General features: G+C 43.3%; 1 protein-coding gene across 2 annotated transcripts in view; it reads right to left on the bottom strand.

The window, feature by feature from the left end:
- Positions 1-1,046: 1,046 nt before the first annotated feature.
- Positions 1,047-11,428, bottom strand: part of NCS1 (neuronal calcium sensor 1) — a 29,444-nt gene continuing 19,062 nt past the window's right edge. For both annotated transcript variants that reach the window (XM_058159438.1, XM_058159437.1), the window contains exons 3-9: positions 6,630-6,654; positions 5,574-5,712; positions 4,738-4,816; positions 4,201-4,289; positions 3,970-4,047; positions 3,048-3,165; positions 1,047-1,391 (exon numbers count right to left, since the gene is read on the bottom strand). In XM_058159438.1, the coding sequence (XP_058015421.1) occupies positions 3,067-3,165; positions 3,970-4,047; positions 4,201-4,289; positions 4,738-4,816; positions 5,574-5,712; positions 6,630-6,654 (509 nt within the window). In that variant the 3' untranslated portion in view covers positions 1,047-1,391; positions 3,048-3,066. The remainder of the gene's footprint in view (positions 1,392-3,047; positions 3,166-3,969; positions 4,048-4,200; positions 4,290-4,737; positions 4,817-5,573; positions 5,713-6,629; positions 6,655-11,428) is intronic.

Below are 11,428 nucleotides of genomic sequence, written 5' to 3'. Positions count from 1 at the left end.
CAGAACAACAGGTGGCGTCATTTCCTAAATTATTAAAAACTTCCCCTATTTTACAGCAGAGGGATGCAGTACCCAGCTGAGCCACGAGGGGGCAGCATGTGATCGATGTATTTGCTATATAACTCCAATAGGGGTTATTATTGTTCACGGTTTGGAGAAATGAATTGAAACTCTCGTTAGGTTTTGTTTTTTTACTTTCACTTTCGTTTTTTAGACAAAAAACAAACACCTTAATGAAAAGAAATCAGAAATAATGTTCCTTTTTTCCTTTTTTTTTTTTTTTAATATGCAGGCATGGAAGTTTGTGAGATCGGAGTTCTGAGCGTTGTTAAATTCTTTAAAAGCAAGGCCAGGATGCAATGACCTCCCAACCCTCCCATACACACACACACACACACCCCAAAGTGAACTATCACAGTACAGTTGTGATGGACAAAACAACAACAACAACAACAAAAAAGACAAAGAGACATTATTATTTTTTAAAAAAAGGGGGGGGAGCCGAATTTAACACCCCCTTCGACTTCAGCCAGGCTGCCAAGTGTGCGTGATTACAGAATTAGGGCTTACATTTCTCCCGCAAAAGGAGAAAAAAGACCCCCCCCACCCTACCCCACCTAATTTTCGGCGTTTGATGATCCTTCATCCGACAAGCCCATTATGAAAGCATCAAATAAATAAGGCAGCGGTCCGCAAAAGGAGAAACGCCCCCCCCCCCGTTTGTTACAGATACACACATACACACAGAGGCAAATCATATCCAAAGGAGGGGGGGAGGGGGGGCGTTTTGCGCATCGCTCGGAACATAAAAAGGGGTTTTGTACATGCAGACCTGGGGTGGGTGGAGGAGCGACCCCGAGCGTTGCAAACTGCAGCAAATCCGGATGATGTGGAGAAAAATGAGTTTTCAAACCGATTTTGATTCATAACTTTTTTTTTTTTTTTTTTTGCTTAAGCCCGAGGCCCTCCCCCTGTATTCCCACCCACCCTCGCCCGCCTATTTTTCCAGTCTGGTTTAATCCGTAGCCTCTCAAGTCCCTTCCATCCCTCCCCCACCCCCCAACCTAGGGAAGAAATATGAAATCTCAAGTTCATTCCAGACAAAACGCAAAGGGGGGAAATGTGTGCGAGAACCGTCTCCATCCCATAAAGGGATTCCCACCCTCTGCCCTTCCTTTGTCTGTCTCTCTTTTTTTAAAATAATAATAATAATGATAATCAAAGCAGCCGCTCGTCCGATGGGGACGGTTCCAAGCAGGAAAGGGTTTTTGAGGCCGAGGTCGGACTTGGAAGGCGGCCCTTGCTTGCGAGTAACGGAAGAGTAACGTCGGACGCGGGTCTCGTTGTGGGAGGCAGCTTGAAGTCACTGGAAGAAGAACTTCTCGATGCGCCTGGAAAGGAGAAGAGAAAAGAAAAGAAGAAAGGAAGGGCAGATGAAAAGCCCGAAGCTCCCTGGTGGATGTTACAATTTTATGTATTTATAGAATTCATGCCCTGCCTTTACTGTCTTTTTTAGAAATGTGTTAACACCATTTAGTCTTTTAGTTGCCTGGTTTTGAGATGGCGCGGCCATAAAAATTGAATGAATGAATGAGGGAGGGAGGGAGAGAGGGAGCGAAGGAAGGCTGTATAAAAGGAAGGGAGGGAGGAAAGGAAGGAAGAGAATGAGAGGAGGGAAGAAAGAAGGGAGGGAGGGAGGAGAGGGGGAATGGGAATGGGAGGGAGGAAAGAAAGGAAATATAAAATGAATGAATGAATGAATGAATGAATGAATGAGGGAGTGAATGAATGAGACAGTGAAGGAAGTCTGTATAAAAGGAATGAAGGGAGAGAGACAGGGAGGGAGGGAAGGGAGGGAGGGAGGGAGGAAGGAGAAGGGGAATGGGAGGGAGGAAAGGAAGGAAATATAAAATGAATGAATGAGGGAGGGAGGAAGAGAGGGAGCGAAGGAAGGCTGTATAAAAGGAAGGAAGGGAGGAAAGGAAGGAAGAGAATGAGAGGAGGGAAGAAAGAAGGGAGGGAGGGAGGAGCAGGGGAATGGGAATGGAAGGAAATATAAAATGAATGAATGAATGAATGAATGAGGGAGGAGCAGGGGAATGGGAATGGAAGGAAATATAAAATGAATGAATGAATGAATGAGGGAGGGAGCGCATGAATGAGACAGTGAAGGAAGTCTGTATAAAAGGAATGAAGGGAGAGAGACAGGGAGGGAGGGAAGGGAGGGAGGGAGGGAGGAGAAGGGGAATGGGAGGGAGGAAAGGAAGAAAATATAAAATGAATGAATGAATGAATGAACGAACGAACGAAGCAATCTAAGCTAGAATCAAATTTGGAAGGAAACATTGAATCCACCCCTGCCAGGCACAAACAATTTATTTATTCTCCTTATCGTTTTCATACATACAGTATTGGCTGGGTTTTCCCCTCCTCTTGTTATTTTGTTATCCTGCAATGTACTGTTTTGCAAAATCCAGGATATTTTGATCTCTGCCCACAATGTTTAATTTAACTATTTAATGGCGGCTTGAATAGGGTTCTACGTTTGCGCAAGCATTCGGATTTTTATTGTGTCCCATTGCTGTTAACCAAACACAATATTGTTGCAAACACCGTTGTTGCTGTGAGCTGCCACATAAATGAGATGGAAGTCAAGTGGAGTCCAATAATAAAAACTATTGTTCTCCTGAGTCTCCTGAGGATATTGTTTTTTAGCGGGGGGTTGGGGGGTGTCGTTTTTCTCACGTAAGTAGACGGTTGAGATTTGTCACATCAATTCACATCACATCAATTTGTCACATCAATTTTATTAAATTTTAATTGGGGTTTATTGTTTTAGGGTTTTTAAATTTTTTAATTTTTTAATGTCGGCCTTTTGTAATATGCTTTGTTTTAAATTTTTGTTTTTAATTGTATATATATTGAGTTTTTATCTTTCTGGCTGTACACCGCCCTGAGTCCTTCGGGAGAAGGGCGGTATAAAAATCTAAATAAATAAATAAATAAAATAAATAAATTCAGAGGCTGAAGCAACTAGTTCTGCTCACCAAAGCCGAGACGCTGCGTCTATACCAGTCCATCATAGAGAGAAAGTGCCTGAACAATGGAAGGATCGGCTTTAGAACCTTCCTGGAACTCCTGCAAGGTTAATTTCCCATCAGCGTTCTGGAAGAAGAGGAGAAACCAGATGTTAGGGGAAGCCCGGGTGCTCTCATAAGAGTTGAAGAGGGCCCTCAGAGGCCGTCCGGTCCATTCTTGGTGCTGAGTTCATGAGATCAGGTCATGAGACCATGAGCTCAAAAGAACAGCCAACACACTCGATTACGTCTCGTGTGTGTATGTTAATATTATTATTATTATATTTTCTCTCTCATCTATCTACTATCTGTCTCTATCTATCTATCATCTTTATCTATCTGTATATCTATCTATTTATGATCTTTATCCGTCTATCTACTCCATCTGTATATCTATCTATCTATCTATCTATCTATCTATCTATCTATCTATCTATCTATCTCATCTCTCTCTCTACCTAGCTATCTATCTACTCTGTCTGTCTGTCTGTCTGTCTATCTATCTATCTATCTATCTCATCTCTCTCTCTCCATACATACATAGACAGACAGACAGACATATTTGATCAACTCAAGGCAGCAAACATACTTAATATCCTTCCGCATCCTACTTTCCAAACAATAAGAACTCTGTGAGGTGGGTTAAGCGGAGAATGAGTGACTGGCTCAAAGTTACCCGGCCAGTTTTCCTGCCAAAGGGAGGACTAGAACTCCCAGCCTCCTGCTTTCTAGGTCAACAACCTGAGGTTTTTTTTTCAACCTTGGAAACTTTCAGCTTGGTTGGCCTTCAGCTCTCCCTTAGGAATCGGGCTCCGAATGAAGGGAAACGGGAGAGGAGCCCTTGGTCACCTCCTGCTAGTAGGAGCCAAAGAAGCCGGAGAAGAAGACTCACTTTGTCCATCATGGCAAAAATCCGGTCCACCCTCTTCTCCGGTGTGTTCTCTTCTTCCGGCAGCTCCACCGTGTTACCCTGGTCAAAGAAGACACACAACCCGTTTCCCACGAACTCGGGTGGACTCAATAAAGCCCACGAAGCAGCAATGTGAAATCCTCTAAAGTCTGCTACCGGTTCTGGGCTACTGAGTGCGCTCCAGAGGTAGCAAACCATGGTTTCTATACTCACCACCATCTGGTAAATAGCATCTACAATGTCCAGCATCTCATTTCTTGTGATGTAGCCGTCATTATCCAGATCATACAGTTTAAAGGCCCCTGAGACACAGCGGGAGAACAAAAAAGAAAAGAACGCAAGTTTGCAAGAAAAGAGATACAGCTTTAGGAACCGAGACTCGGTCAGAAAAAGGCCCTAAGGCCAAAATCTCCCCCATAATTTCTCGGTTATGCAGAATATAGAACAGGGGTGTCAAACTCAAGGCCTGAGGGTCGGATCCGGTCTGTATGGTGCTTAAATCCAGCCCAGAAATGGTAAAGGACTAGCCCACGGTGCCTCTGGCAGCCAAAACAGGGCTCCCTGTATCTCATTTTGGCTAGCAAAATGCTGCAAGAGGCCGTCCAGACCGAAAATGGGGTAGGGTGGGGGCAAGAGCAGCCTCCTCTATGCCCCATATCTGTGCCCCAGATGCTACATCATTGCAGGAGACAAACAAACGAATAAAAAATAAACAGTCAGGGAAGAAACTCTTCCTGTTGGATCGCTTACACCGCAGTTTTTCATCCAGAGTTCCTCGGGAAGTGACCGAAAGGGCCTGGATGAATTCGGAAAACTCGATTCTTCCATCCTGAGAAGAGAAAAGGAAAGGGCTGACCCTTTAAAGTGCAATTACACTATTTACGACCATTCGTTCAGGGACTGTTGGGCGTTAAGATGGCACAGAATCCTGGCAAAAAAATGTTCTAGAACCAGGCGTAACCCACTTAATGCCTACCTCATTTAACATCCCCTTTTCTTCGGTCCTATTTCTGTGAAAACATTGCTTGGGGCAAATGCATTTTGGCCAGAGATAAATGAAGATTCATTTGGAAGGAAGGAAGAAAGGAAGGAAGGAGATAATATAGTATGGGAAGGAAGGAAGGAAGGAAGGAAGGAAGGAAGGAAGGAAGGAAGGAAGGAAGGAAGGAAGGAGATAATATATTATGGGAAGGAAGGAAGGAAGGAAGGAAGGAAGGAAGGAAGGAAGGAAGGAGATAATATATTATGGGAAGGAAGGAAGGAAGGAAGGAAGGAAGGAAGGAAGGAAGGAAGGAAGGAAGGAAGGAAGGAAGGAAGGAAGGAGATAATATAGTATGGGAAGGAAGGAAGGAAGGAAGGAAGGAAGGAAGGAAGGAAGGAAGGAAGGAGATAATATATTATGGGAAGGAAGGAATGAATGAATGAATGAATGAAGGAAGGAAGGAAGGAAGGAAGGAAGGAAGGAAGGAAGGAAGGAAGGAAGGAGATAATATAGTATGGGAAGGAAGGAAGGAAGGAAGGAAGGAAGGAAGGAAGGAAGGAAGGAAGGAAGGAAGGAAGGAAGGAAGGAAGGAAAACAAACTCACTTTGTTTTCATCAAAGACATTAAAAACGAACGTCGCAAACTTGGTTGGGTCGCCAAATGGGAAAAATTGCTTGTAGATTTTCTGAAATCCGGCTGCGTCCAATTGTCCACTTGGGCAGTCCTTAATAAAACCTTTATACCTGCAACCAGAAGGATAAAAAGATACACTTGGTGTGTGTTTTTTATCCCCCTAGGACTCCAAGAAGACCAGCAGAACCATTTTTTAATCCCATCTCGGCTTTTTCTGTGTCTTTAAGGCAGCGTTTCTCAACCTAGATAAGTCTGAAGATGTGTGGACTTCAACTCCCAGAATTCCCCAGCCGGCCCGAAAGCTTTCAAAGCCTGATTGCCAGGGGACTGCCTTGGCTTTCCACAGGGAACGCCAATTTCCAGAAGGAACTATGGGCTTTGTTGTTCCAACCCATTGGGGACGGAGACATCATGGCAGGAAGGACCTGCTGAAATTGAGAGTTGAGAGAAGCCACCTAGAACTAAGGAGAAATTCCCTGACAGTGAGAAAAATTAATCAGTGGAAAGACTTGCTTCCAGAAGTTATGGATGCTCCATTGCTGGAAGCTTTTAAGAGGAGACTGGATAGCCATTTTTCTGGAATGGTTTAGGGTGCCCTGTACAAGCAGAGGATTGGATTCTGTAATTCTGTAAGCTTCAGCGGAATGAATGGTCTCTGAATAGCTGTCCATGGTCCTGAGCTAAAGACGCAGAACTTTATGGCGAAGGGGGGTCATCTCAGAAAACTTGACCGTTGTTTCTGCAGTGTCCAAGCTGGCCGCTTTGCAACTCGAGTGTCCAGAAAAGCAAGATTGCCTTGAGTCCGTCTCTGATGCCGTGTCAGAACAACTACATCATAAAGTCAGTGGAAATTAGGATCTTCGGCAAATGAGGAATTGAACGGACGGCAATTACTGCAATTTGTTTAGTGACCATTTGAGGTTACCACAGCACTGGAGGGGGTAAAGAAAGAGACTTCCCTCTTTGGTTTGGATATGTACAAATGTTCAACAATCCTTAAGAATCTGAAATAACCTTGAACACTCACCATTGCTGGACTTCTTTCTCTGTGACTGAAAAAGAGAGAGAGAGAGAAAAAAGAGGTATTTATGGACGACTTCATACATTCATGCACTTCAGTTAAGTTTTCCAAAGCCTTAACACTTATCTTATTCACATTTTTTTGGACAGAGACGTACCGTATTTTTCGGAGTATAAGACACTCCGGACTATAAGACGCACTTACCTTTTTGGGGGAGGAAAACAAGAAAAAAAAATCTGCCTGTGCCTCCCAGCAATTTGCCTCCTTGCAGCAAACAACAAACAGTCTGTTTCAGTGTCAGTTTCATTTTCAGCACAGCCTGATTAGCACAAGAAAAAAAATCTGCCTGTGCCTCCCAGCAATTTACCTCCTTGCAGCAAACAATAGTCTGTTTCAGTGTCAGTTTCATTTTCAGCACAGCCTGATTAGCACAAGAAAAAAAATCTGCCTCTGCCTCCCAGCAATTTACCTCCTTGCAGCAAACAGCCCGTTTCAGCTTCAGCACAGCCTGATTAGCACAAGCAGCTGATTGTCGGTTGGATCGGCCTCCCGAAGATCAGCTGTTTCAGGCTGCAGGGATTGCCATAGCCTATGGCCGCCTCCACGCGCCCCATTTTCCAGGGGGCCGGCGGGTGGGTGGGGCTACATTCGGTATATGAAGCACCTAAATTTTCACCCTCTTTTATGGGGGGGAAAAGCGTGTCTTGTACTCCAAAAACTACAGTAATTGCTCTCCACTGGAACACTTGTTCACTCAGTCGATTAGCAAAGATCGTTTGCAAAGAGAAAAATTTTGCCATCTTTGGTGCTATCAATTCCTAATAAACCTAAAGAAGGAATATTAAATATTTCTGAGCACAAAAGATATAAATTGAGACTCTAGCCGTACAAGTCTTTGGAGGGGAATTTTAATTAGCGTAAAATACTGCAAATCAATAGGGATTCATGACTTGGAAGATAGGAAAAAAGTAACTTGTGTGTGCTCGACTATCTTCGCATATAGCTAGTCCTCGACTTACGATCACAATCAGGAGTGAAATTTTGGCTGCTAAGTGAGGCGACTGTTGGGTTACATCATCAGGTGACCAGACCCAATTTTAAAAACATTCTCCCCTTGGTGGTTATGGAGTGGTCATTAAGTGAATCACATGGTCGTTCAGAAAATTCATCTTCACGCCGGGGCTTCACTTCTCGGAGGTTAGCTGGGAAGTTTGCAAATCGCGATATCACGTGATTGCGAGGATGCTACAACCGCCATAAGGGTGAAACGATTGCCATGCACCAATTTGCAATCATGTGACCTCGGGTAGAGTCTGCTGGTTGTAACTCTGAGGACTAGTCACTTTCTTCAATACCCTCGTAAGTCTGAACCTTCGTTAAACAAATGGTCGGAAGTCGAAAATGACCTGAAATGGCTACGGAGGTGGACACAGCCAAAGGCAGAAGACCAAACCACACATTACTTTTTTACGATGTAAAAAAAAATGTTGAGACTCTAGAAAGAGTGCAGAGAAGAGCAATAAAGATGATTAGGGGACTGGAGGCTAAAACATATGAAGAATGGTCGCAGGAACTGGGCCTGGCTAGTCTAGTGATGAGAAGGACCAGGGGAGACATGATAGCAGTGTTCCAATCTCTCAGGGGCTGCCGCAAAAAAGAGGGAGTCAAGCTATTCTCCAAAGCACCTGAGGGCAGAACAAGAAGCAATGGATGGAAACTGATCAAGGAGAGAAGCAACTTAGAACTAAGGAGAAATTTCCTGACAGTTAGAACAATTAATTAGTGGAACAACTTGCCTCCAGAAGTTGTAAATGCTCCAACACTGGAAATTTTTAAGAAAATGTTGGATAACCATCTGTCTGAGATGGTGTAGGATTTCCTGACTGGGCAGGGGGTTGGACTAGAAGGCCTCCAAGGTCCCTTCCAACTCTGTTGTTGTTGTTATTATTATTATGAATAGAATAGAATAGAATAGAATAGAATGGAATGGAATGGAATGGAATGGAATGGAATGGAATAGGATTTTTTATTGGCCCGGTGTGATTGGACACACAAGGAATTTGTCTTGGTGCATATGCTCTCAGTGTACATAAAAGAAAAGATACCTTCATAAGGTACAACAATTTACAAGGTAAATGACACAACAGCACACCAGACAATTTTCTGCAATCCAGGTAGTCCTTGACTTACAACCATTCATTTATGGAACGTTCAAAGTTACAACCCTGGCGAAAGTCACAACCCTGTGACTCAAGGTCGTAATTCGAGGGTTGTAAACGGTGTCACCCTGCAGAGCCCCCACACACACACACACACACCTCCCTTGCTATCCGAAGCCGCGACAGGGTGTTCCAGACGTCTGAATTGATCTGGAGTGATTTTGCAAATGGCCATGGCTCTTTTGAGAGCATGAATTAAGGAATTGATCGCGAGCCGCTGGGAGAAAGAAAATGGGTTGCATTTTCTTTCCTTTGAAAATAAAAAAAAAAGACACAGAAAGAGACTTTACAGTGTAAATTAACAAAAAAAAAGACACAAAGAGATTTTACTCTCTAAAATTGGTTCTGTTTTAGAGAGTTCGCCGCATTTTAAAAGCTTTCCTGGCCAGTGGTAGGTGGCACAAACTGTCTTCAACCCTCCAATCAATTTTTTTTTTAAAAAAAATCAAATGTCAGCTCTGAGGAACCGAGCAAACTTAGTATTTTGGGGAAAGAGGTATGGATTGGAAAAGGCTGCAAGCAGTCCTCGATTTGATGACCATAACTGAGAGCAGAATTTGCATTGCTAAGCCCCACGGTTGTTAAATAAGTTGTATTCAATTTTATAAGCTTTTTTTTTTTTTTGGCTGCAGTTAAGCAAATTGCTTCGGTTGTTAAATGAATCACGTGGTCATTAGGCAAGTCTGGCTCCCCTCCCCTTTGACTTTTGCTTGTTGGAAGCCGGCTGAGAAGGTCACAAAAGGGGATCGCTTTAAACCCAGGACCCTGCAAACCGTCGTAAATACAAGCGCTCCGAATTTTGATCGCAATACTGCGGGAATGCTGCAATAGTCATTAAGCACATAATTCGCTTTTTTTTTTCCCAGTGTCCTTCTAATGTCAAACGGCCACTAAACAAATCGTTGCAAATCGAGGACTATCTGGATTGAAAAAGATACCATTATGGTGTAGCTTGGAGTCTACACCCCTTGTGAACTTAGCCCGGGGCTCAATCTTCACCGTTTCGCTTCGGTGAAATAAGTTAATCGGGATTTTGAAACTTTAAATAATTTTTATCAAAATGGGACTTTGTGCTTGGGAAAAAAACAAAAACCTGAGTGCCTCCCGCAGCTGAGGCAGCAAACCAAAAATACACACGGCGGCAGCCAGGGTGCCAAGATTTTGCTGCAAAGCTGGAAAAGAAACAGCTAATTATCGATGCATGACTTTTGCAAGATGCCAAATTTGCATGCTTTTTTTGAATTTCAAAAAAATAAATAAATGTGACACACTAAATACCAATTCTCTCTCTCTCTCTCTCTCTCTCTCTCTCTCTCTCTCTCTCTCTCTCACTCACTCTCTTAAATCAAAGAGAAATATTTTAAGCTTTCCAGTCAAACATTACCAGCCTGGGAACGAAATATTTAGCCCGTGGTCCACTCTGGCATAAACACCTCCAAGGCAATTGCATTGGTGCCTTTCTCAAAAACTCAAAGCAGACCTGCAATCAAAGAAGGCCAGTTGCAAATTTATAATTCCAGAAGGCTAATGTAGCTTTGTCCTTTCCAGATGCGTCTTCAATTATATTCAGTTTTCCCCTCGGCTCGGCTCTAATGGTTTAATGCTTAAAACTTCCCACCGTTCCGGTTAAACATTAAAAAGGCCAACGGTGAGAACCACGTCACTCATTCCAGCTTCAGATTTTAACTCCTGTGAAGTCCTGGGTGATTCCTCAGAGGGAAGAAAACAAATTCTACATACAGGTAGTCCTTGACTTATGACGACAATGGGGACCAGCTTATATTCTGCCATGGCACCTTGAATACCGACAAATGTCCACATCTGCCTATCTCAAGGAGAACTAAATACTGTGCCGATGGGACCAAATGCCAAATCCAGTCTAAACCTCAGGCTGTGTGATGATCCATAATAATAATAATAATAGTTTTATTTGAGCACTTCAGCACTGTTGGAATTGACAAAAATCACCCTCCGTCAATTGCAAAAGGTGGCTTGCCAGCTGACATCCTGCAACGATACCTTTAAACACCATCAAACTACAATGGGTGGACAAAATGGCCGAACCTAGTCTAAACATCGGTTTGACTGTACAACCAGCCATAATCATTTTTTAAGCTTGTATACCGCCCAATTCTCCACGATGTAAGTGGCACACATCGATCAAATAAATGCTAGAGGTTCTTTGGGAGAAGCCAAGGAGAAAGAGGGGTGACATAACACAATAATAGCCATCTCTAGGCTGCATAAACAGAGGGATAGAATCAAGACCACGTGAAGTGTTAATACCACTTTATAATAATGCCTTGGTAAGGCCACACTTGGAATATATGTAAAAAGGATGTTGGGACTCTAGAAAGAGTGCAGAGAAGAGCAACAAAGAGGATTAAGGGACTGGAGGCTGAAACATATGAAGAACAATTGCAGGAACTGGGGATGTCTAGTTTAATGAAAAGAAGGACTAGGGGAGACATGATAGCAGAGTCCCAATATTTTAGGGGCTACCCCAAAGAAGAGGGAGTCAAACTATTCTCCAAAGCCCCTGAGGGCAGGACAAGAAGCAATGGGTGGAAACTCATCAAGGAGAGA

This window comes from Ahaetulla prasina, chromosome 16 (genome assembly GCF_028640845.1).
Source record: "Ahaetulla prasina isolate Xishuangbanna chromosome 16, ASM2864084v1, whole genome shotgun sequence".
NCBI lineage: Eukaryota > Metazoa > Chordata > Lepidosauria > Squamata > Colubridae > Ahaetulla > Ahaetulla prasina.
The sequence above is the reverse complement of the archived record's forward strand: the minus strand, read 5'-3'. Positions and strand labels throughout refer to the sequence as shown.